At 40.2% G+C, this 26,044-nt stretch overlaps 2 protein-coding genes across 2 annotated transcripts in view; one reads left to right on the top strand and one right to left on the bottom strand.

Annotated features, from left to right (window-relative positions):
- WDFY4 (WDFY family member 4) overlaps nucleotides 1-26,044 on the top strand; it is a 136,135-nt gene that overhangs the window by 77,273 nt on the left and 32,818 nt on the right. The window contains exons 41-48 of the mRNA XM_030276025.4: nucleotides 5,577-5,654; nucleotides 6,125-6,328; nucleotides 7,210-7,261; nucleotides 8,077-8,243; nucleotides 12,320-12,468; nucleotides 13,607-13,727; nucleotides 15,584-15,669; nucleotides 17,035-17,097. Coding sequence (XP_030131885.4) covers nucleotides 5,577-5,654; nucleotides 6,125-6,328; nucleotides 7,210-7,261; nucleotides 8,077-8,243; nucleotides 12,320-12,468; nucleotides 13,607-13,727; nucleotides 15,584-15,669; nucleotides 17,035-17,097 — 920 coding nt within the window. The remainder of the gene's footprint in view (nucleotides 1-5,576; nucleotides 5,655-6,124; nucleotides 6,329-7,209; nucleotides 7,262-8,076; nucleotides 8,244-12,319; nucleotides 12,469-13,606; nucleotides 13,728-15,583; nucleotides 15,670-17,034; nucleotides 17,098-26,044) is intronic.
- On the bottom strand, nucleotides 19,789-25,213 carry LRRC18 (leucine rich repeat containing 18). The gene is made up of 2 exons (XM_012574597.5): nucleotides 24,911-25,213; nucleotides 19,789-20,673 (listed from the first exon to the last, which is right to left on the bottom strand). Exon 2 carries the CDS (start codon nucleotides 20,641-20,643, stop codon nucleotides 19,825-19,827), a length of 819 nt encoding a protein of 272 aa, XP_012430051.3. The 5' UTR covers nucleotides 20,644-20,673; nucleotides 24,911-25,213; the 3' UTR covers nucleotides 19,789-19,824.

The following is a 26,044-nucleotide window of genomic DNA, read 5'->3' on the forward strand; positions in this document are numbered from 1 at the left end:
ACCTTTAAATTTAAGTCATTTTAGGAGAACTGTTATTTTTATGGGTCAGGAGAGAGATGTTTCTTTTTTTTCTGAACTCTGACCCCTAAGCACATACTGATGTTTACAGAATTCTTTCATCAGCTAAAGGGTTAGAAGGGCAAATTTTCCTAAATAAAAGCCATGATTCAAATGTAATCAGGAAATGCCAGCTCATGAGGCTGTTGGACAAATGCATTTAGATAATAGCATGTAATGAAGCCCAAAGTTACATATACCTGTAGGACTTCCACATTTTAAATAATGTGAGTGAGAACAAGTGAAGGCAAGAGACTCCCCTGCTATTCCCCCATAGTGCCCAAGTCTGACCTTCACCTTTCACTTCAGAGGTAAAATCTAATGCTTCTGCTGTAACAGGATGGAATACGAGTCCTCGGGGGTTGAATGAACTATCCCAAAGTCACAGAAGCCATTCTCAGAAATAGGATTAAAGAACAAACATGCCTTGACTCTCGTTGCATTTTTTTGCTATTAGGGGGCAAGTTATCTGTCCTCCCAGGAAATAATCTGTTCAGGAACGTCATCTGTTCAAGGGCTGTGTGTATGCATGCACACATACAGACTTATGGTTGCTATAGAAGGAGACTGGCTTCTGTACTGCTTGTCCTTAGCTGATAAATACAGTGTGGAAGTCTCATCACATGTACACACCACACTCTAGGTTTACCCTTTGAAACTCACCCCTGTGTGTGGGTACATTTATGATGTACTGAAATATGGAGGATTTTCTCATTAGGTCTGCTATTCCCCAACCAACTGGCAATGCCAGGAATCCATCCAGGATCCTTAGGAGCAGTTGGCACACTGCATTAGCCTCCTAGCGGGCTGAGGCACGAAGCTTCCATGCAACACTTCACTGCTGGAACTCAGGCTGTTGAAAAGCTAAATGAATTCTGGCAAAGCAACAATAAAATTCACACAGCAATAACAATTTTGTGATTCAAAAGAGCCTGCAAACAACCCTCAGTGTGGAGAGTGCATGTGAAGGACCAGGATAAACTCCTCTTTAATCTGCTAAGGAAAACATTATCTGCCTTAGCTTAATGATCATTACCTGGGGAATAATGGAACAATTTTTCCTTTTCTGAAATGAACCTACTTGCTGCCTAGTGCATAGTTACTTACTTGAAAAGTAATCTGGTATCAAGATAGGTGGCTTATTGTTTGCACAGGGTGGCAGTGTACCTGGTCACTCAGTCAGATTCAGTAGCAGGAGCAGATTTGGAGATGTTACACACTTTGTCTCTATCTGGATAGAACAGGGCTGGTGACTTCACTGAGCTCTAGTAGTTTACTATAGGACTCAGATGCTTCTCTGTAAAGCTGCCATGTGCAATCCTGTCCTCTGTAGCAAGCCTGATGAGGAAGGGATTGATTGATTTAGCAAGAAAGAACCAGAAATATTGAGCTTTACTTGGACAAGCTGGGTAGATGTGTGGAAAAAGAAGCATGAGAACTGTCATGAATACAAGATAGTTTTCATGTCTCCAAAAAATTTAGGCTCAAAACTTTACTGACAATCTGGCTCTGTGCCTGTGTAAGTCATAGTGGTTCAAGAATATGCTAAGAAAAAGGTATTGGCTCTAGATGATGCCTGCAAAAATCATTTGCTTTTGTAAGAAACTCTCTCCTTTCTGACTAGGTCACATCCTCATCCACACTGGTTAGGGCATGCAGTCCAGCAGGCAGAAGTGGCATATGGGGCTGCTGAGAAGAGCAATGCTGCACCACAACTGGATGCCATTTAATCTTGAGCTGCTGGGAAATATATACTAAAGAACAAAGGAACAACTTTCTCATTATAAAATGGCATTTCCTTAGTGTTATTTCATCTCCTTTTCTGTTTGATTCAAGATGTGAAGTTTACTACATTGGGGCAATGTAATTTTTCCCATTCTAATGATGCTAATTTCTGATTTTCTTCTTTCAGAGTTATGATCCATAGAGATTTTAAGTATTTTTAATTGTCACTTTTGAAGTTCAAGTGCCGTATATGCATTATCTGTGAATTGGTATCTTTAATGTTTGGTTTAAAGGAAAGGCTGCCCCCCTTCACTAGCAGACAACCTGTACATAAAGTTGTGAAATGCATGCCTAAAGATATCCCTAAACATAGTGATTTCTTGAATCAAAGTCCTCAGATCTCTTTTTGCCATGCACAAAGTCTTTGCTACTGTCACATATGCTATTCACATGCAGTTTATGGCATCCCTAACAGCTCACTACCTGTTGTTCTGTTTTTCTATGCCCATGACATACTGTCTAAAAACCTAGTGATTACTTGAGTATTGGTAACTAGATTAAAAAACCTTCCTTGTAGAATTGTGAAAGCCCAAGTTACAGGAATTAAGTCCATGAACTCTTCCTGGGATATGATCTAATATCTAGTACAGCAGCTGTGTTAGAGCACTCTCTGCCACTGGGAACATAAGAGTAGAAGGCACTTCCAAACTGGTTCATCAAAAGGGTTCCCCCTCCCACTACTGCATGCTCTCACCATATGCATCTTTGTGGGCTTATTAGGCTGTTTTAAATTAATTCAGGTTGGGTTTGCCCCATCATACCCCCTTTCCCTGCAGCCATGTCCTAATGACAGAAGGTTGTGGACTCTCTGTCCCCGGAGCAGTTGAAGACCAGCCTGGATGGGGTTCTGAGTATCCTGCTCAAGTGGAAGATGTTCCTGCCCATTGCAGGGGGGTTGGAATTGAGTGATCTTTAAGGTCCTGTCCAACCCAAACTATTCTATGATTCTGTGATGTTCCAGAAACTCAGCTCTTGGATTCTGTGATGTCCCAGAAACTCACTTCTTAGTTTCCCCATCTGTAAACTAAAGAATTTGCCTTCTCTCATAAAGATCTCTAAGGTGTACTGGTCAAAAGTGCTCCACAAGGGTTACAGCTGTGATGCTACATTAATGCTCTTACTATGTATGTTTATATACTTGCAATATTTTGCTCAGAAGAGCTATTGTAGACTAATATCACTAGTTCTAGCCCTTACCAACAGATGACTTAAAACACATGCTTCAAAACAAGTATGTGGGTATTATCATCCATGGGATAATTTGCTTGGCACAGTGAGGGATTTGAACATTTGGACTTTCCTTGTGTCTCTTACAAGTCCAAAATTAATTTGTCTTGATATTTATTTTCATTTATTAAGAGTTTTGGCACATAGTTTTGTGTGCATAAGTATTCTGTAACCCAACACATACAAAGAAAGTTGCCAAGTGCAGAGCCCCCATGACATAATGTTTCTTTAGGAAAGAAAGAACTGTGGTATGTGTGCTGTATCATGTCTGTATCATGCAATATGAGTATATTATGGCAAGCCTGAATATTTATGAGATGCAGGAGCGTTAAGTAATCTATATATATAAAGAAAAAAAAAATCAGACATAAAGCATTCCAAAGCTCAGTAGAGTTTTGTTAACTTATAAGTAAAACCTCAATAGTTTGGTTTTTTTTAACTGTTTCTTATTACAGTCTCTCAATTGCTTTACTTGAAAGAAATTATAGAAAATTCACACCCTGGGTTTCCTCAGTACTAATCATTTTCTCTCCTATTTGAGAACTCCATGCACAAGTCAAGAAAGAGATTTGAGTCTTTGGTTTTTTAATAGGAAAATAACTTGTGAATTCTATCACCTTTTCAAGCTCTAAATATTGGCTGGGGAATATGTGGCAGCAAAATGATCTGATTCTACTTACAATGTGATTGCCTAAGGCTACAAAGTAGAGAAATCTGTATTAAAAAAGACTTAAAGCATGGTTTCCTACTATTTCCTACTATTTTAGGAAAGGATTGATCAATAAGGCCCTTTAGTATGCCCTTTCCAAAAATGTGCATTACAGTTCTTACATTTACACCTGCTTTTCTCCATATGAAACTCAAACCTTATGTTACACTATATTAGCAATTATCAAAGCTGTTCTTGTTTAAGATAGATTTTACCGTGACACTGCTGTATTTAATCTACTCCATAATGAGTTCCTCTTTTAAAAGATAGCACCTATAATTTTTAATGGAATCTGTTTATTTGTTAGAAAATTGTTTGCACTAGTTATTCATTAGGCATTACAGTATGATTGTTTTGAGTGGACACTTATTAAATTATAGCCTGTATAGGTCTATATTCTCCATGTTTACTGGTTGTCTTTTTCAGGTTTTGTTTTGTGTGTTGGTCTGGCTTGTGTGGCCGTTTTTTTCTTCAGTCATAGTCATCTCCAATTTTGTTAATTGTTCATTTCACTTTACAACCAGATGGTTTTCCTGTGAGATCAATAGGGGCATGCTCATCTGGTTGAAGCTGGCTAGCTATAGCTCATTTGGAAGCAAAGTGGCTAGTATTCAGTTGATCAGATGTGGGTAGCAGAAGTTCTTCTTAGGACCCTTCATATGTTTCAAGAGCTAGGAGCTGGGTCAGTGAGAATCTTTGCAATGAGGACTTTGACCTTAGGGGTCTCACTGATGACCATGAGTGAAATACAGACTATGAGCAACTTTGAAACAGCTGCCAGTAGAGCACTGATTTGGCTTATAGCCTGTGAATATCTAAAATGGAGGAATTGGTTTTTCTGCTCTGAATGGTTTTGCCCCAAGTCCACATAGAGCCAGGATCTCAGTTTTTCTCCTATACCAGGACTGGTTTAAGAGCACAGAGATGCTGTTGCTTTGTAGGTCAGCCTTTATGGGAGTTTTATATGAATTATGGAATAGTTTTGTGAGGCCACAACTGTGATTACAGGTTTAATGATGCTTTAAACAAACAAAAATATAATGACTTCATCAGTGTAAAACAGGAGCTTCCTGCAGGGAAACACCAATAAATGTGACTTCACAGCAGGGTTACAGACCTGGCTGGCAGCCAGCAGTAATCGGCACAACACCCAGACCCTGTGTGTTAACTTAATTAGAGCCCAGTGCAAGCAGCAGCCAGAAGTTTGCTATGAGGGACCACTGCCAGTGTGGCACAGAGTCCCTGCATTTAAAAGTTACCTACCTGACCCATGGATTTAGGGAGTACAAGGCTAGGACTTTACAGCATGTTTAGCCTCATGCTGTGACTCACAACAATCTCACACTTATTAAGGAAGTTCAGCTGGATGTGACAGCCTTCATATGGTACTGGGGGCACTCACCCCTCCTTTATAATCTCACTATAGATCCTTACCCCAGTTGGAGTCTCTACAACAGATGATTATATATAATTTATGCTATTTACAGTACTAATTCAGCTGCAAAAAGAGAAGCCTTACATTGTATTTGTTGTTTTCTTTCTTCTTCTGAGAAAGTTCTGAGTATTTCCAGTAATGACCATTGTTAAGGTGATGTCTGTTTATATTTGTGGTGTATGTGTGCAGCTTGCTCTCAGGTGATTGAGTCATCTCTACACTGCAGAGCCATCAGACTTGCAGACACAGGCCATATTCCTTAATTGTTCTTGTAAAAGACAGAACAACTAATGCCTGCTTCTGGCCCTCATAGGATTTATACCTGCAGCACCTTGCTATAATGTGTTCTGATGTTTCTTCTAGGGATTTGTGTCATGTATGGAACGGTACCGAAGAGTTGGGCAGGAGCTGTATGCTTCTCTGTACAAGGACCATGTACAGGTAAAGGACAGGAATATTGGGCAACAGCTTTCTGTTGTTGAAAGGTTACATTTGGACTACCCTGAGAAACTGAGCATTTTAGAAGTGAGATTAATATTGTGCCTAAAGCATCGCTGAGAGTAGATGAGTCAACGTTCCTCTCCTGACATTACTGCTAAAGTGTGAAAAACCTCTGTGATGTGGTTCTGGCTCACTGCTTTTGAGTTGGAAATTTTATGAAAGCAGCCACTTTCAAGTTTGTGACATTATTTTATTTGTCGCTGTATCATCTAGTCAGACTACCACTATTTCTATCACTAGTAACATCTCCTGCAGCACACTTCCAGTGGTCAGTTGGACTTGTGTTTGTTAGGCCTGCAGCACTCCTCTGGTGGGTTGGGTAGATACCTCTGAATCACTGGGGCAGTGCCACTGGTGGCTGAGAGGTGGGAAGTGTCCAAACTCTGGCATAAAGTGCTTCTGTCCCACAGATGCAGCAGTGTGCTTACAGCAAAGCAGCCAAGGACTGGATGATACTTGAGGAGCAACTTTTCTACAGAGGGGGCCCATGGAGAGATTCTTCACGATCATTAGAGCCACGATGGATTCTTGATTGTTACGAGGGGCCCTCACGAATGAGGAGGAGGATTCAACATGTGAACACACAAGTGGCAACAGTGCAAAGGATGAGTGAGGTAGAAAAAGCTTTTGCAGGAGGTCCACAATGTCTGTAGCAGTTGCTTGTGACTTTATAGAATTAGAGAAACATTAAGGTTGGAAAAGACCTTCAAAAGCAGAGTCCAGCCTTTGACAAACATGTACATCCCTTTCCTCTGGTTCTCATCACCTGACTTCTGAATATGCTGCTCCATGTATAGAGAACCCACTGAAGAGATCTGGTTTTGAGGGGTTAGAAAGGCTGCAATGTATTTAACAGCAACAGAATTCTTTTCTTCTCTTTTCTGTATAAAATCTCCCCATACAGGTGACAGTATAAGCTGTCCATGCTTTTCTGCTAGTAGTATCTCAACGATATAGTGCTTCCCAATGTATGCAGCAGAGTCCAATTAGAAGACTGCACTGTCCTGTTACTGGTGCTGCTAAAAGTGGTGAATGGTCAAAAGGGGGAAATAAGAGTGGTTTAAGCTAAGACTGAACTGTGAATGTGGCGTATTTACTACTGTCTCTTCCTCTAATGTCAAAATGCCAAATCCCATCAATGAAAGCCTGAAGCACTTTAATATAAGGTTCCCACACCTAAAGCCGTTTTTGTGCTGCTTGGATTGTGGCAGTTTTCTGTATACTGAGTAGTACAATTTTTATCCTATACCTGGCCTCATGTACGATCATCTTTGGAAAGACAATAGCTCTTTTCCTTAATTGTTTGTTTGTTCCTTTAGGTTCCTTTCCATTGATGTTTATTTGTTTCTTTCCAATGAGTTTATTTGAATTTCCAAGGCATTTATTTGCAACATAGTTCTAAATCTGTGTTTTTCTCTGCCAACCAGGTTCTGTTGGCAAAGTTCTGTTTACCTACCTGCATGTTCCATTCTAGTCACACCTAGTCTCTTTTCAGGTTCTCCTAGGAAACAGAAAGGAAACAACTTCCCCTACTGAAGTGAATCCAGGTAACCTTTTACATTGCATCGTCAAGACAGTAGATCTAAACAGTCAAAGATAATTGGAATTAGGGTATGAATTTCTAGGTCACAATTTAATCCAGAAAAAAACTCCTTACCATTGGTGCTCTGGGTGAAAATGTCACTATAACATCTGTGACAAAACTGATGCAAATTTCATAGATGATATAGCAACTATCTTCAGAATTTGCTGCTCTCTTGTTGCCACCTGAAAGATCTAAAGCAGGAAAGCTATTTTGAAGTGTAAGCTTTGGGCACTTTTGGGTACCTGGAAAGCTCCCAATTGCTTAAACTTGGAATAAGAGCCGTTGAAAATATGCAGTATTGTTTACTTTTTACTCATTGTTTTAGACTCCAAACAAGATGGAACCACTATGTACTTTCTGCATGAAGCCTTAATAGAAGACTGAGTGTGCCTTTTCTGTGTGCATTGCATGAGTTTGCCAAACTTGAGACACAGCTTGGGCAAGATATAAATGAGTTGTCTCTCTTTGGGTTTTCTTAAGATCCTGCTTAGTCCATGGCCCTAGAAGAATACCGTTTGATTTTTTTTCCTAATTTCCTAATCTTCTGTAAATATAGGGATTTTTTTTGAATTATGACTGACTGAATGTATCTGCCTCTGGTTCCCTGAAATAAGCATCCTTCTTCAGCAGTCACAATTTTAATTCTCTTTCCTGTTTTTTTGCAGGTAAATAATGCTATTTCCCAAGGTAGAACAGACTGAGTGAAAGACTAAATTTAATTGCTTTTGGTGTAATCCGACTGCCACTAAAACCACAATCTCTTTTATACTCATATAGGAGAGCTGATGTTAAAAGGAGCAGAGAGGGAGATGGATCAGACAGGAGTGGATTGTAACCAGCTTACATTCTTCCCAGCTCTACATGAAAGTTTCCATTCAGAAGACTTCTTGGAACTATGTGTGGAGAGACAAATTATATTGCAGGAGTTTGCAGAGAATGAAAAGGTAGGAAAGATGAACTAGAAAATTTTCTCTGGGGACATGGCATTTTAGAGGGTGAATTGGATATGGAGGCCTAACTGTTCCTTTCAGTTTGGGGTTCAGGTGGATTCAGGCTACAGTAGACATCATTACTCTGTTTCCTTACAGCAAATACAGTTTTCTATACTCTGTATGAACTCCTGTACAGACTTTTCTTGAAGAGCAGCATGAATTCCTTGCAGTAAGCAAAAAAACTTTGGGTATGGCAAGCACGATATTATCTTATGAGACACTGTCTGAATTTGCCTAAGACATAGCAAATTCTGAGACTCTGAGAACTCCAGTGCTGCTCTATAATCTTTACTTATGCTCAGAGCAGTGCGTACACCAAATTTATTTGTAACCTCTGGAAGAATATGCCAGTTTTGTTGCTAGGTTGCTAGTTCAGTGGTGTTTACATGTCTTCCTGAAGCATACCAGAAAATGTTTCCTTCCTCCTTTTACATGTATTTCTTTCTCCCTCCCTATGAGTCCTGGACAGATTCTTCCCTCTAAGGCCATGTAAACTTTCCATGCTTCCTCTTTGATGCATCCATCATATGTTATCTATTCAAAACATTTCTGTTCCTTCTTTGCTCTTGTACTGGACTGGATGCCCTTCATCAAGGTTTCTTCCCAATATAAGGAAGAGACTTAAGGTTCAGGAGCACTGGAGGAGAAGATGAGTTGAGTAAATAAGTAAATAAGGGTGACTCTTAGGAAGATGGTACCTTTGATGTTGTCTATTTAATTGAGACAACACCAACAAAATTGACAACCTGGCCTCATTCCTTGATCTTTTGCAGTGTACCTGTTTTTTTCAGGGGCATCTTTCCATCAGTGGCCCAGGAGTTAGCAACCCATAGTGGAAGCCAAACACCTGTAGTATGTAAACTCAGACCTCACAGTGCTGTGATAGTTGTACACGGATATAGAAATAGCTATTTTATTAAAATATCTCAATACCATCACCATATTTTCTTGATTCTTTGCCACTGGTTAAGGGGTCACACTTGTGCTCTCTAGTATGACTTTCTCAGAGTTCTTGATGCAGTCTGTTTCTGTAACAGAATTAATTTCTCTGCCCCTCCTCCTTTTGCCCCTTCCTCCCTACACCTCTCCCCAGCAGAAGGAGACAGGCATGAAAATGTGAGGCATGATTTCCATGCACTGATCTCATTTTGAGCCTTCAGGCTGTCTGTCTTTTCTCCATGTAACTCTGCAGGAAGCCATCAGAAATGCCAGGCATGTTTTTTTCCAGCAGCAGTCACTGCCTCGCCGAGCTGACAGAAGTATTAACGAAAGCAGCAGGGGGTGACATTAGCTGTCCTGTGCTCACTTAGTGCACAGAGGTCCTGCCTTGTCAGTGGCTGCCTCCTGAGCTGTTTGCACTTTAAGCAGGCAACTGGAGCCATTTTATTTCCTGCATTGCTCAGAAAAGTCATTGAGTGTGTGTCAGCGTGTTTGAGTTTAAGTGAATGTGCTCCCTAGTACATCTGAATGAACAGAGTAATCAAGAGATGCATGGCTTTGGGCAATACCTTAGATGGTAATTATTCAATTATTTTGTGTCATGTTTGCTTCATTGATTAATGATTCTAGTAGCTTGTGAACTGGGTTTTGATCTGTTTTGACAGAAAATGAAAGTTTTTGTTTAATTTATGATAATGTCAGGCTGCTTGGTGTTTCAATGCAAGACTGAATGTGCAAGACTCGCAGGTACAGCACTGACCTGGAGGAGATTCTGCAGTACAACTCAGTCAGATCTTTGTTACTCATCAGCAATAATATAAATTACATTCTCCAAATGAAAAAAAATTTACTTAGTTCAAGAGCTCTTGTATTTCAAGTAACGCAGATCTATTCAATAATATAAATGTGAATAAATAATATAAAATTGAAGAAAGGGATTGTTACTATTGACTGCTTTGGATAGTACACAATACTTGGGCTTAGAGTTTAAGGTTTGTGAAAGACAGCTTACGTGCTCTTCCCCCTCAACAAGGTCTACTAACTTGCCCTGGTTCTGCCTTAGGCAGAATAGCACAGTGGTTTTTTTGCCAGATCATACTAGTGATCATAAGCCTCCTTCATGGTCCATGTGCCTCCTGTACCCACACACATGATCTCTGGGTTTGGTGAGGTGGATTTCTTACAAGTCTGGATTTCAGCTCTGTGTCTGTGGAGCTGCTTTATGCATCTGCCTGATATTTCAATATTCAGTTACCTTCCTTTTGGGAAGAAGCAATCTTTTTCCTATTTAATTACTTCAGGAAACCAAGTGGTTTGCTAATGTGAGCAGAATTCCCCAGTATTCTCAGTGCAAGCATACATGTCTCTAACCACGTAATGGCAGGCACTCCAGTCCAGAGTTCTGTGGTTGGCATATCCCCGCAGAAACAGATATTCCTGTGGGAGAGGTGATGGAAAAATGCCACCTTCCCCTTAGAAATCATTTAGAGGGGGGAGAGATTGAAGAGATTTTCATGAAAAATTACCCACAGCAATCTCCCAGGGCTGGCTTTTTCCCCTTAAACCGAGAATGAGGGAAACAACCTCCTGTGCCCACTAAGTGATTTCAAAATGAAGCGCCCTGTTTGTTGGTAAAATAATGGCTTTTCAGTAAAGTATTTAAGGGTGGAAACAAGATTTTATGTAATTTACTTATGAATTTAATATTTATGTTATCCTAACATTAAAGACTAAAAGCAGTGAAGGGTGAAGGGTCTACTTCAGCTTACCTTAGCTAGACCATGTGTAGTTTGGGATGGCAAAGAAGGTTGTAGACTGACTCCAGAAATAGTGAGTCTAGGAACAAAGGCAAAGAGCGAAGTAGAACCATACTTACTCTATATATGTAGACTTTACATGATCCAGTAAAACTAATCCCATTTATGGGTCAATTTTGCATGCCCCATAAAATAATAGTCCCTAGTTGTTACGAAATTTGGTAGAGATAAGGTCACTGAGATCTTAAGAGAAAAACAGGTTTTGTGACACTTCTCATAGTTATCAGTCTGTTCTCTTAGGAATACTGCATTACATTTCTGAAAGAGGAAAGTTGTCCTGTTATGTAAATACCTCTCTAATCCCTTTGTACGTAGCCCTCTGGTCCTTGCAGCTTCAGATGAACTCAGCTTGCAAAATTCTACACTCATTTCTGGATTCTGTGCAATTCAGGATTTTGCTAATTTAAAGGAGGAGCTTAGCAGTGAGCCATTTTCTTAGTACGTAAGGTAGTATTAGTGTTTTAAGATTTTAGGAGCAATATGTTTGAGACTGAGCTAATAGATTATTAGCTACTGTCCCCTTCCTAGGAATAGAGGAGGTTCTGGTTGAAACTGGGCACAAACACTGAGTTGACCTTGATCATCCCAGTTGATTGTACTAACTAGTGGACATAGATTTTGGAGCTGAGTATATATAGAATATTTTATGAGCAGAAAAAAAATAAGGAACTCCATGCTTCTAAATGTAAGGGAAGTTCTTTGCAATGAGCTACTGCTTGATTTAAAATCAGAACTTTTAAATTTTCTGCAGGCCACACAATTTTCTGATCTCTAAATTGGTTTGTTTACTTTGTGCACAATCGCTCAGCCATAGAAAATGTTCTAGAAAAAAAAAACTTAATTTTCTTTATCAAAACTGGTCAATTCCCAAGAACACTTTCTATCAACTAGCATATATAATAAACAAAATACTTTGAAAAATTCCCTATGTTTTTCAATTGTGTTTTAGACATTCCTCTATTGTAAGGGCTAAGTTAGTTTGCTTGGGAGTAAAAACAATAAATGGAGTCTTAGGATACCAAGGGAAATTTTTAAAAATATTCTAGAATGTTTATCTAAATCTTTAAGCCAATTGGATTGATAGATTCATATATTCTGATTGGGCTTCTGTCAGTCATACAGAGATTTTGTGACTTTGTCACTGTGAACCCAAGAATCAATATGGCAGGGTTTTTGGTACAAACATGTGCTTTTCTGCACCACTGGCTCCAGCTCCCTGCTGCCTGTCTCCTGCATTGCCAGCGCCTGGCCTTATGCTTGCCTCCATTCTAGGTGACGTTCAAGTGCTCCGTGGCAGTTGTGCAGGGTCATACAGCACTGGAAGGGGTGCTGCTCTTTGGCAAAGAGCACTTCTACATCTGTGAGTGCTTTGTGTTATCCCTTCTGGAGGAAGTCTACTGTACTCGTCACTGCTTGTCCAGGTGAGTCATTCTTTCCCTCCTTCCAGAGATCTGCTTGGTCAAATTCAGTATTGGCACAGGGATACCTTCAATTTGTACAGATTTTGTGGGGATTTCAAGCAGAATAATAGCACAGCAGGAAGTTTGCCATCCTTTCCATTTGTTAAAAAAACTGTTTAACATAACTAACATAGGTGCTTGTTCACAGGCTTTGGAGGTGCCATGAGAACACCATCTTCAAACAGATGGAGATGGTGGACAGTCTCACACTTACGTTGCTGGTTTTCAGTGATGTTATAATGTTAAAGTTTCTTTCTGAGTAACTCACATCTTTTATTCATATGGAACTGTTAGGGCAGAAGCCTTTAGCTTCATTGTCTCATAAGTTTCTTGTTTGTTTCTCCAAGACAAAATCGTAATTAATATTTGGCACACTGCTATCATCTCTTGACTCATGATTCATTGAAAGTGATCAATATTGCAAATGAGTCTGTTAGACCAAGCTCTTTGTGCATACTGTGTGCTCATGTGCAAAGCCCTGTGGGACAGTGAGTAGCTCAGCATTTTTACTCCCTGTCTGCTCTGCATCCAAATCTTACAAAGTCTAATATCAGTCAATCTGATCAGGTGACTCAAGGATCGATTGGACTGCATCTGATAAAAGCTTAGGTTGTTTTTCTAAGGGATTTTCTGTGGGCTAGGCTGTTAATTGCAATTCTAATACATATATACTACTAAAATAATAATTAATTGCTTAATTATTCATTCCAAGTAATTGCTGTTTACAGCAGCTGTGTGTCCATATGATGCTTACTCTCGACTTGGGCTTTCAGGTTCTCCCAACAAGTTTCTTCCCTTGCTGATTTTCAGACTCCAATGCGTGCAAAACATTGCTGTCTGCCCACTTGCATATACTAAAATAACTCCAAACCTACCCTTAGCCTCCACAGGCTCTTTATTTGGGTAACTAGTAGAAAATCTGCCTTTAGTGTTTAGCTTTATTTATTTAGCTTTGTTTTCAGTTTATATATGTCCTAGTTGATCTTGGTATATCTTGGTATTGTTATTTTTCTTTAGGGGAGGACTTGAATGTTCAAGAGGGCTTTCCAGGTTTTATTTTGTTTCAAATTATATTTTTTAATTTATTTTTCTCCTCCAGAATCAGTGATCCATTCATTTTCAACTTATGTCATAAAGATCATGCTGTGGGAGACCAGATGTGTTCCCGTTATTCATATCATGATATCAAAGAGATTCATCTGATGCGCTTTCTCCTGCAGGTAGGAATTGACATGCTCAGTCATTTGAGGGAAAGCTGCAACAGCAGTAATAACATGTAACTGAAAACCACTTGCTCAGTTTTCACTAAGACTGCTGATATTTTTTCACTTGATATCAAAATGGTTTTGGTCCCATCACTGCTTCATTAGCCTTTGCTAAAACAAACTCCTTTCTATACACACCACAGTGTTTAAACACCCTGACAGGAGTGGTTGGCTTATTAATTGTTGGGCTAACAGTGTTGTCCACACAGTGTTTTTGAAAATTAGACTTGAAGTTAATGTTCTTTATTTTTATGGAAGTTACCAGGAAGCAGCTGACTACCAGTAATATTCACCTCCCAAAGACTTTTACAGCAATTTTACAGTATTGCAGTGGTTAGGTCACTAACCAAGCACATACAGGAATGGTAACTCATGTTCTGACTAACTGTGTGAAGCTTACTAAGATCACTGGTGATCAGCCTGAGCAAAACTGTCACCTCATCTGTGTGGAGATAGTATCAAAGTTGCCAGCAGAAGACTTCCAGCTACTCATATATTCACATTTGTGTATGCATGGATTTTTTTAACCATACAAAATAGAAATTTTTGGTGTGACCCAAAGTGAAAAGTGGAGATAAGTAGAAACAGTCTTTGCATGGGACTGGGGCAAAGGCTGAGCTTGTTGGTTTGAGGAGTTTTGTGGTTTGGGGAGTTTTGTTGTTGTTCCATGGTCTTTTTGTTGTTGTTCCAGGATTGTTTTGTTCAGTTAATGAACTGAAAACTCAGGTATCTGTATCAGGCTTGTGCTGGGACTCTATACCACAAATTTCTTTAAAAAATTATTGTGGAAAAAGAGGAAAGCTGATTCCTTGTGCTTTCCCTGCAGAACAGGTAGGTCTGCTGTTTAGGCAGTGACACCGCCTCAGCTGGTCTCCTCTTGTCCATGCACATAGTCCAGCCCAGAGCAAAGCACTGGCCCAATTCTGTAAAGGCAACACTTGAGCAGACCTGGTTTGGAAAGCTCAGCTCCAGAGCAAATACTGCAAGCTGTTTATTGTCATAGCTGCTCTCATATTACCTTTCTGCTTTATATTTTATTTGTGAATCATGTATGGGCCATCTGCCACCAGAGTGTTTCTCTAGGTTTGTATTGCACCTGCCACATTTGGATTGAAACTCATGTCTGGGTTCCCAGACACTACATGTTATTTATAGTTTTACTTGAATGACTTGGGGGAAAAAAGGACCTCTCACTAAGTAAATAATAAGATTATATTCAAATGCCCAGCAAAACAAAGTATGGAGACATTTCAGGGACAGGGAAAAGGAAGTGAAGTTTTCTTTCAACTTCAGTTCCTCAAAGTTTTGGTGTAAAATGTCATAAACTCCCCTTCCTCCTTTGGTGCTTCTAGTCAGGAGAAACTATTTGGCAGTTCTGTTGAGCTCTGTCTTAATTTAGCAAGCAGTATGGTTGCTTTCTAAAATAAACTCTTATTTAGAATTCCCTCTTTGTGTTATCTTTATCATATTGTTGGGACTTAATGCTACTCTTTTCTTCTTAATCACACTGAGATTTAATGATAAAAAATGTTCAAGAAGCAAAAGGAAAAAGTGATTGACGGAACCAATATCTGGAGTTTGGTTTTACTTCAAAGAAGTATTTGAACTGCTAGTCACCTTGTAGGACCAACCCTACAGCTGAAGAAACTTAGAATGTTGGACATATTTTACTTTAGTTCTGCACATTTGTCCAAAAAAGTCAAGGTCTGGTTTCTTAAAGCCCTGAAGAATTGGACAGGCCATGATGAACCCTTTGCAGCACTAAGCTTTGCTCTGCAGCTCCTCACACTGTAAATTATTTACCTTTCCAGGAGATCGCCTTGGAAATATTCTTCAAAAATGGTTACTCCAGATTTCTGGTCTTCCATGACAGTGACCGAAATAAGATATTTAAAAGGTAATGACTAGCTCACAATAATGTGGGAATGCTCCTGGTGATGCTTGGTATACCACTCTTATTTATCCTGGTGCCAGGTGTCTGTGTTGTGCTGCTGCAGGAGTCTTGTTTTCCATTTTTTCCTTGAGTTTTAATGGGTTACACATTAGCTATAAAATTTTCATTTTGCTGACCCGTGGGCTCTTTGGAGCATTACAAGCCATTGACTTATCAAGGGATCTAATGTGCAGGACTTTTCTGGCACCCAGTGGTGTTGTGTGTCCCTTCATCCCAGGAAATTTTGACTGTAGCTGGTTTCCTTCCTCCCACTGAGATGACAGCCACCTCCACCTCACCGCACAGTATTGGAGGAAAGAAGGTTTCTTTCTGCTTTCTTCCAACCCTCATAGTATCACTAGATTCCTTAGGAATAATATATTTTTATTTCTCTGACTTCATTTTTGTGAGTTAACTTTTAATAATGGCATTTTAAAAAAATTCTCCTCATGTGCTTGTCTTGTTTAATGGAACTTGAATGTAAGACTATGAAGTGATTAATTTGCAGTTTGTTTTGTGGCATGTTGTTGTCTACTGCAGTTCTGGCCATTAGATCAGGGTGGCATTCACTGGCCTCTACACGGGAAAATTCACTCCAGCATGAGTGCTTCCTGTACTAAATTCTGCAGCCCGAACTGAGCATTGGTACTGTTAATTTCTAAAGAATCACAGGAATTCCTTCTGCTCCTGAAACGTCTGAACAATTCCTATTGCAGTATTGCATAAAAAAGTCAGTGCAGATCTATCTGTTCTTCTTTTCCAAACAGGCTGCATAGTGAGGCTACTTAGAATCACCAGGATATGCCCCAGAGCCAGCCCTTAACTTTGCTGTCTTTGAGTTCTGACAAGTATCTCTTGGGGGAATCTCTCAAAGGCAGTTCAAGACAAGGTTTTGATCCTCAGCTAAAGGTCACAAAAACTGTGTATTTCAAGGGTATCATTTGTCTGATATCACAGCACAGCAAATGTAAATATGAATAGCTGAGATAAGGGTTGGTGCCTCTTTCTGCCATTTTTGCTAAATAAATTTCTGAGTGGATTCTTATTCTCTGACTTTAATAGAACCTTAAACCAAAAAATCCATAACCCTGTATGTAAATTCAAAGCCCTGTTGGGGAAAGAAACTGCTTTTATCCAGCCCATAGCAACTCCTTAATATTAGATCTATGCTTTTGCCTGTTGTCTTATAGCTTTGTCCTAGGTTAGAGAATAAGGACAATTCTGTGGCTTCCGGGAGAAAGTTATGAGGACAAAGCAGTTATATAGATATGTAATGTGTCCTAATAACCATTTGCATAACTATAATGTGCCCTTTCATATCTCCTATAGATTTTGTTCTTTCCAACCTGCTTTGAAGTCGAAGGGGATAACAGAAGAATCCCTAAATATAAGGTAAAACATAGGAAACATTGGATAGCTGTAATAAGTGCAATTATGTGAATAAATTGCACCTTTAAAAAGCATATAGAAACATACCTATTTGTGTCCTTCCTTTTAAAGAGTCAAAGGTGTTGCCAGAACTTCAAAAAGCATTCTAGCATACTTCATCACAGTATGAATATGAGTGTCAAAAAGCTGACTGTGCAAAATTAATAATAATTATTTTCTCCTTCATATCACTTTATTGGTAAAGTCTACACAAATGGTTACTGTGGGAAGAGACAGTGAGGTGAGGACAGAGCTGATCCATGATGATTTTGCATAATGACCTCTTCATTGCGTGCTGAGGGCAGAAAGAGATGTACATGTGGATGTTTTGGCACATTGTATCAGCTTCACAGTGGACATTTTAGCTTGTCCCTCAGATTTACTGTTGCAGGAAGAAAGTTTTCTCCTAGTGGGAGCTGCTTGAGAGAATGTTTCATGCATTCCATGAGTTAAGAGTAACTTTTCTCAATTTAGGTATCTGGGGAGCACAGTCCTAAGTGTCTAATTGGTGTCCTCTGAAATGATTTTCTGAGGCTGGAATGGTGTCAAGACCTGAGGTGCACATTGCCCCTGAGTTGTTACAGCCTGTGTCAGCTATACCCATTTTAATTTTCAGTCTACCTGTTGGAGATCATTACCTATCTTGTAAGTGAGCACTTTCACCCCTGAGCTCCAGTCATCAACTGGCTAAAAGTATCAGTGCAATATGGAACCAGTTTAGGCTAGAGCCTAACCTAAGCCAGAGGGGATGGCTGGCTGTGGAGTGTGGTATCCGTTCTGTGTAAACCGCAACTCGCTCTAGGATTTCCTTTCCCCCTGCTTGCTGGGAGCTCAAGAGGTGTCAATGTCTTGAGAGAAGATGCATTAGAGCTTCAAGAAATTTGGGCATTAACTGGGCTGGGAGTTATTGGAAGAAACACTTGACTCGCAGTAATCTCAGAACTTGAGACAGGCTGCATGCCTAGGTCTAAAGTAGCCTATCCTGAATCCCAGTAAGTAGCCTATCCTTTCTCAACTGGCTGAGAGAAGCCCCTACACAACTTATTTACTCTGAGGATGTAAAGGATCTTTGGCATAGCTTTGGCTGGACCACGTTAAGAACATGAACTGAAATAAAATAAATGTAACATTTATTATAATCACTGCCTAAGTATTGAAGCCAGAAAAGTTCTGTTAAAGTGGAAAGTTAAGAGAAAATTACCTCAGTAGGTGTGCTTCCCTTTACCAGTCAGAACTAACGGACTGAGGACGGTGATGAGTTTACTCTTCCCTTGTTTGAATTGTGGAGCTGTTTCAGATTTAGAAAATTTCAAAAGCAGCACTTGGGGCTCCTTCCCCATCTAGGGGGACAATGGCCAACTTCCACATCTTTCCAGCTTTTCCTGCCATACCTGAGAAAAGGAGGCAGGCCAGATTAAATTCTTTGCCAAGACACACTATTAATAATTGCACAGTTGAAGCATGGAAAGAAGGAATTACTAGCTTGATGCATCATATGACATTGAGGTAATAGAATTTCTAGGAAAATCCCTTATCAGTTTTTCCACCTAGTCCATGGGAAATATACAGGAGCTCTGACTCCCAGGCTCTACTGCAGTAATTTAAAAATAAAGTGCTCCTGGCACTTTATTCTTCATTCAAATATACTTAAATGTTTGCTGTCACCATAGGTTATTATGGCCACTGCCAGCCCTTCTCATGTCATGCCTGAGTGTTTTTATAATCTGCTCATTGCTTGTCCCTGTGTATTGCTGTGTGCAGGATGTCAGCACTCTCTGCCCTAAGGATGTGATTTCAGCAAGTGAATGTGTGTGCTCAGGTGTACATGTGCATTTGTACATGTCAACAGAAAACTAAAAGTGCTGTGGGGATACTAGACCTGACTGTCAATTCAGAAGCTTACTCCTGGATCATGGAAGACAGTGACTCTTCTCTTAATCACTTTAGTCACTGCTAAAGTGATAAGACTGGGACTCTTAGATAAATATTTTTCCTACTCCTTCTACATCTTCCTTGGAAAGAGATTCAGAGGCTGGCAAAACGCTATGAGTATGGGCAGTCACGCTGATTGTGTTGTACAACTTGGAAGATTGCTGCATCTAGGTATAGCACTCAAAATCCCAAAGAACTTTCAGAATCTGGCCCCTTGATGGCAACCAGGATCACTGGTTGTCTATATCTAAGTATTGTGTTTGTGCTGCTTAGTTCCTCCTGAGCATAACGCTCGTGTTTGCTGCCTCTGCTGAACTGGAACAGGCTCGCAGTTCCTACACTGGCAGTGCCTGTTTGAGACTCTGAGAGCTTGGTGGCAGCCACCAGCAGAAGGTTCCCAGGTCTTTTCCTCTTCCTCTAAATGGTATTTACTGAGACTAGTTGAACTGTGTCTTGCCCTATGAAAATGAGCAGAAATAATACTTGAGGCTTAGTGGTGGGAATGGATTTACTAGAAAAACCTGTTTAAAAGATCCCTTCACTGGGCATTGCACACACAAAAGACCCCAAAAAGCCCAAACATGTTGTAAGGACAGGCCCAGATGTAAACAGCCTTTTCCAAATACACATCTGGTTTAGTTGTTCTGGTTTTCATTCTAGAGACATCTGCTTCTAAAATGAAACTGATCTTTAAAGAAGCAGAACTCCAGGAAAACAGAGGAGGAGGGTAGTCAGCTTTTTATTTGCTTGGGTTGGACTTCATGGAACATCGTCTGTAGACTGCCCTGGTATATCTTCCAGATTTTCATCTTTCATTCTCCATTCTTCTTGGTTATCAATTGCAGTGGAATTGGGTGTAGTGAGTGAAGGGAAACTTGGCTTATCTGAGGGGCCGGGTGTCACATCCTCTAACTTGTGCAGCTCATCCCTCTCACCCTGACACATCTGCAGGCAGGAATTGCACAGATCTTTCTTTTCTACTAAGTAAAGCGATTCTATGCGTTTAACGGTGTCAATTGGCTCGTCTTCCTTTGCAAATTCTGGTAAAGGGTTTCTTTTTACATTCAGTCTCTCAAGTTTGGGGAGTTTTTTCACACTCTTCGGGATGATGGTCAAGGAGTTGTCAAAGAGACCTAGTTCAATAAGTTCCCTCAGGGCCCCAAGAGTGGTGGGAATAGTCTCAAGACAGTTTAAGCCAAGGTTGAGAGTACGCAGGTTCTTGAGACGGGTCAACTCTTCTGGTAGACCTTTTGTGGTCAACTTGTTGTTGCATAAATTCAGGTAAGTAAGGTTCTGAAGTGTGCCTATTTCTGCAGGCAGCTCATCAATCTGATTACTATGCAGGTCCAGCCACATCAGATTCTGGAACTTCTCAATGATGTTTGGAATCTTTCTTAACATGTTTCTGCTCAAATCAATTTCCTCCACATCAGCCAGCTCCAGAAGGCACTTGGGGAAGACGGCAATGCCCATTTTGCTTAACTCAAGACGGCGCCTTCCATTAAAAAGTACCCGGACTGCATTTTTGGCCACTTTCAAGGTGATCCTTTTCCCTTGTGGACCTTTTCCCTTGGGCATCTCTCTGCCAACAGATAGACACACCAGATCCTGTGAATAAAATGGGAGAACTCCAATAAATCTTCTGAAAGCCATGGCTGTAAATCACACAGCTATATGTTAATATTACTGCTAGACTTTTCTGAAGCTGGTTTTTTTTTTGAGGTCAGAACTTGTCAACTGAAAATCTGCAACTCTAAAAATTTTCAGTAGGTGAAATTCTAATAGTTTACAATATTATTACATTCTAAAAATTTTCAGTAGGTGAAATTCTAATAGTTTACAATATTATTTCATTGCAATGTAATATCTATGTTACATTACAGGGTGAAATTACAAGACATTTGCTGTCTTTCATTCCTAAATACTGATTTGAGCTTAGGATATAATGAAACTGAAAGAAATATGTTATTATCCATCAGCCAGTTGAGGACTGAAGAAAAATATACTGTGGGTCTCAACACAATCCTTAGAGACTGCATTAAAAGAAGCTATCCAAAAATATCTCATTCTACCAGATCAACATTTGCCATATTTACAGGCCTGGCATTTGCTAAGAGGCTGTTTAAATTTATTGTGTAATGGACTTGAGATTTGGGCTCTGGATGTTATTGAAAGATTAAAAGTTTAAAGGAAATTATTAAAAATTTTGTTTTGACCAGGACTCAGAAACATAGTGGGCTCTCAGACTTGCCAGAAGGACTGGCAATTCATACATCACCTACAGGGCAAACTGCAACAGGGATTGATGTCAGTGCTGCTTAATGCCATTTTAAACCAGGCTTTGCTAAGTGTCTCCTCCTCTGGATACCCTAACCTTGTTATTTTGTTCATGCTGTGGGATAGAGGGTCTCCCACTGCAAAGGTGCCCTGCCCTCAGAAAAATGCATATAGGTGTAGTAGTCAGACTTTTGACTCATACTGATGCTCAGCATATGCTACATGCTTCCTGGAATGAGGCCTGTAAGAGTATAGTCCACTTACTCTCAGGTTTGGTGAAGTCTTTCTAGTCAAAGGTCATCAAATATAGCTGCTAATTATGGCTAGTGGCAAAGGAAACACGCTGACTCCTGGAAATGGATGACAGTGTCCCTCCCAGTGAGAGTTCGGAGAGGAGCACAGGTTATAGCTGAGTAATCTCAGGTGTGGGTGCTCTGGCATTTAATTTTGAAAAGTCAAATTGCAGCTTTGATGAATGATTGTTTAGGACAAAATATAGATTTGTCAACAATACATGTCCCTATTAGAAAATCTTCACTGCAAACCCTTCAGGCTTTTTGGCTACTCATTAATCATGTGTGAATACATGAAGAGGAAGCTCAAGCTACATCTAAGGCATTTCAGCTTCTTTTCAATTACATGCCATAGCCCAAAATAATGCAAAAGCATTAACCCAGCTACCACCCACTCTCCCAAGAGCTCTGTAATGAGGCAGATGCTTCAGAAAATACTGGAAGTAGTGCAGTGGATTCAGTCTTGCCCTGAGGGTGAGTTCCAAAATAGGTTTTTTGCTATTTTACATGAAAATATTTAAACACATGTTTAGATTTAGTTAGATGTTTCTGTGTGCCACTCCCCTGAGTATTTACAGAACCATATTACCAAGGGGCAGTGTCAATGCTGTTCTATGTTGACTGGTAACTGAAGCAAAGTACTCAACAGTGTAAATAAGTACTCTTCTTACCTTTGTTGATGTTAGTATAAATAATTTCCCCAGGAGTGAGTAAAAAATTCTGGAGATCAAAACAGCAGGATTTTCTAATCACAGCTCACTAATTTTAAGGATTTTATGCAATATTCTTGTTAGCAATTCTGTAAAGATAAGGTTGAGCAGTGTGAGGAATGCCAGGGCTCTATTGCTGATACAGGACACCCTGAGTCCTTTCTAGTCCACAGAAGTGGGATGACTGCTACACTTCAGAAAAGATCTATAGGGGAGCTTTCTAAGTGTTGGTAGAATGCAAAGAGACTTTCTGCTTCTTGTAATTGACATGAACCAGGTGACCTTTGGGTCCGATTTTTTCTTTGTTTGAGTTTTGTGTTGGACAAGTTGACCAATACATTTGGTACTTTTTGATAATGAAGCTTCTCAAACATGTATGCCTTTTAAAAATGAATGGGAGCCTCAAGGAAAAACATGCAATTTCCCCCCCTAATTTCAAAATTATAGATTCTTTTAAAATGCTTTTTAAAAACATGTTTAAATCTCAAAAAAAACCACCAAAAAAAAAACCCCACTATATTCAGTTCCTATAAATTTTTTCTATTATTTTTTATTTAAAATCCAAGAGAGCATCATTCAGTTGCGCCACTGTTGGGTGAGTGGTTCCCGGTGCCGGGTCCCCCTGCGCTCTGCGCGCCTGGCAGCACTAGAGGGAGCCTGGCGTACAGGGTTGAGTGCTGCAGTTCAGCTGCTGAGTTTGAGCGTGTCTCTGTCAATAACCCCTTCCAAGCTGCTGCAAAGTTTGAACCTGGGCCTTTCACGTTTTTAAGAAGTTCAAACAATCAGATCAGTGGGATTTTTCTCAGGAGAGATCTCTTTGTATGATCCACTGAATAATGTGCAGGTTCCAAAGATTTTCTTCCCGTAGCCTACTTTAGCCAGATTTTTTTACATCCAACTGTGAACATCTCAGATGCACTGATCAAGTCCCTAAGGAGCGCTCACTCTAAATGCTATTTAGTTTGGGTTAAAAGTTGGAGCCACATTTCAGACTTAGAAAAATATTATTTGCAATTCCAAAAATAGGGATTAGTACTAGAGGACTGCAGAAACATTTTAGTGTACTTGACAACTTGAAGAGGATGAATAGCTCTCCTACCTCTGCATGCTTGTAAACTAATTTATCAGTGTTTTACAGGGCTGTAGCTGGAGATAATGGAGCTTACTTAGCCATGTCTTATTGTCTTTGGTTCAGTGTAAGAAGGCCCCAATCCTGTAGCCACTGATATTAAAAATTCAGGAATCACAGGAGTCCTCCTTGCTTAAAAGTTAATTATGCCTGTTCAATCTTACGCTCACAGTGCATCTCCTGGATGGCAGAGGGAGGGGTACATCTGCTGCCCTACCACCTAAGAAATGATAATGAGACTTTCCACCTGTTTTCTCTAAACCTGCACCTCACTGCCAGGCTCACACTCTGTGTTGTTGGCAAGCCTTTTCTTCAGGTGTAGTGTGCTGTATTTCTCTGATCAGGTCTCACTAAAACAGATCTTGACTAGAAAGCACTTTCCATTTCTATCCACACTTGTTAGAATCTTTGGCCTGGATAGGCTTTTGAAAGTCCAGAGCTTTAGGAGTGTTTAACAGGCCCAGAGATTAAAGATCGGTCTGATACAGAAATTAATAGGAAATGTGCGTCAAGGACATTATGCTGTTTGTGGTGCTCAGTGCTGCTGGGAGCTGCAGGGATGGAACAGACCTGAGCATTGGTACTAAGACTGTCAGTGTCTCTCTGAGGCAAGGAAGGATTGGGGATTATTCCTTATCTGCACTTAAGCACTTGCACAGGGGTCAGTCATGACCCACTTTATCTTAAGCCTGCCCCAAAAGGATTATCTGATCCTAGAAGACTGCATATTTGGACCCTGAACATCTCTTTTTCCTTTCCTGGCCCAGGTGGGTGCAGAACTGGCCTTCTGCCTGTAGCACTGCTTGGTGCTTCAGGACCTCTTTCTCTGTGGTTCTGCCTATCATTTTCTTCTAGGGTTGGTTCTTCCCAGTTCACTGCACCTAAAGCTGCACAGGACCATCTTAAGCCCATCTCGAACTACTCTGTAAGAAATCTCCTCTGTCTTCCCTGCAGCAAGCCCAGCAGAGTTCTACATTCCCTGCACCTCTCTGGTGAGAGGGAGACTGTGAATTGACATGTGCTCATTCACTCATGGAGTAGGTGATGCTATCATCTGTAGTGAAATATTTGCATGCAGAGCTTAAAACCAACATTTGTACAGCAAATGATTTTGCACAAAGCCAAACAGTTCCACTTCCCTACTCACAAGCCTGTTACCATTTCTCGTTGTTGGATATGATCTGTTGTGGAAGAGATTAATTCATTGACTGTCTTAAACGCAGTCTTAAATAGGCAGGTTTAGACTAAATTTCACTGTGAGTAAATAGTTTGAGAAAAGTTTCCTTTCTTAATTTTCTTATTTTCCGGATGACTTCAGGGCCACCATGCTATCCCACCGTTCAAAGTCACTTGCAAAACCAAGGCCCAACAAGAATAAGCAAAACCATTGTTTCATCTTAACCATTGTGCCAGGCTGCCCCTGCATATGATCTTACCGGCTAAGTTGCTTGAAAGGCCCGAGGGTGAGGTGCAGATGTCACAAGCTGCTGGGTTTTCTCAGTAGTGTGGGCTCTTACTGTGCAGTTGTCCTCTGCCTGCTCTTCTTTGAATAATGAATTAGTCTTTCAGTCTGTAGATAAAGCCATGAGGATGAAACAGTCCTGTGAATTCTGCATGGTACTTCCTTTATGGAAAATGGCAGCTCTTCAAGAGGCTTGTGTGAGCATGTCAGTGAGGAGTGGCTAAAGGGTTTCCCCAACTCCAGGGTCCTGCTATTCAGCGTTATTTCTGCAGTTTATGAAACTTGTGTTACCAAGCAACAGGGGTGCTACGCCCTTGGAGATCATTAGCATAATGGTTGGTTCCAGAGTGCAAGATCAAGCTGGAAGGAGAAGAACTGAATGGCATACAGTGCCCAGACATCTTGTATTTCAAATTATGCCAAAAGAAAAAGCATCTGGAGTTCATTAGCTGCTGTTAGCTTCTAACATTGCCTTAACTGTCCATTTTAGTCATTTGACTATTTCATTTTACTTGGCTGTAGCAGAGTGAGATGTACTTGTCTCTGTGTGTTAAAACTCAGGATGTTTGTGGTACCATCCTTACCACATGCCAGATGGGGTAGATGTGGACACAGGAGGGAAGGCTCATTGAATGGGGCAGCAGAGAGTATATGATCTACAATTTATCTGTTCATATGTATCTATCTGTCACATCTATTTATAATAACTATCAGTGACCCTTCAAAAGTGCACTTGGTATAATGATTTCTATCTGAAGCAAGTGAATTTATTGAAATTTGTCCCTATGACTGAGGTTCCAAGCTCAAGATCTTAGTAACTGATCACAATAATTTCAAAATAATATCTGGAAGAAATCCTACCATGGAAGTGAATAAGCTGAATGGTTTGTTTAGGTATTATTCACAGGAGCTGCAACATTAAGGCCTCTCTTGCTGATAACAGGACCAAGATATTATTGGCATAAAGAATCTGATTATGTTAGTGTACTTGTCTGATTCCAGGGTTGGAGATTGCATTCTGCTCACCTAAACAAGTTATCTGAATTTACTTGATGTGTTTCTTCATGACCTGAAGTGTGCCTGAGTGCAGCATCTCCACAGTGGAAAT

This window comes from Taeniopygia guttata, chromosome 6 (assembly GCF_048771995.1).
Source record: "Taeniopygia guttata chromosome 6, bTaeGut7.mat, whole genome shotgun sequence".
Classification (NCBI taxonomy): domain Eukaryota; kingdom Metazoa; phylum Chordata; class Aves; order Passeriformes; family Estrildidae; genus Taeniopygia; species Taeniopygia guttata.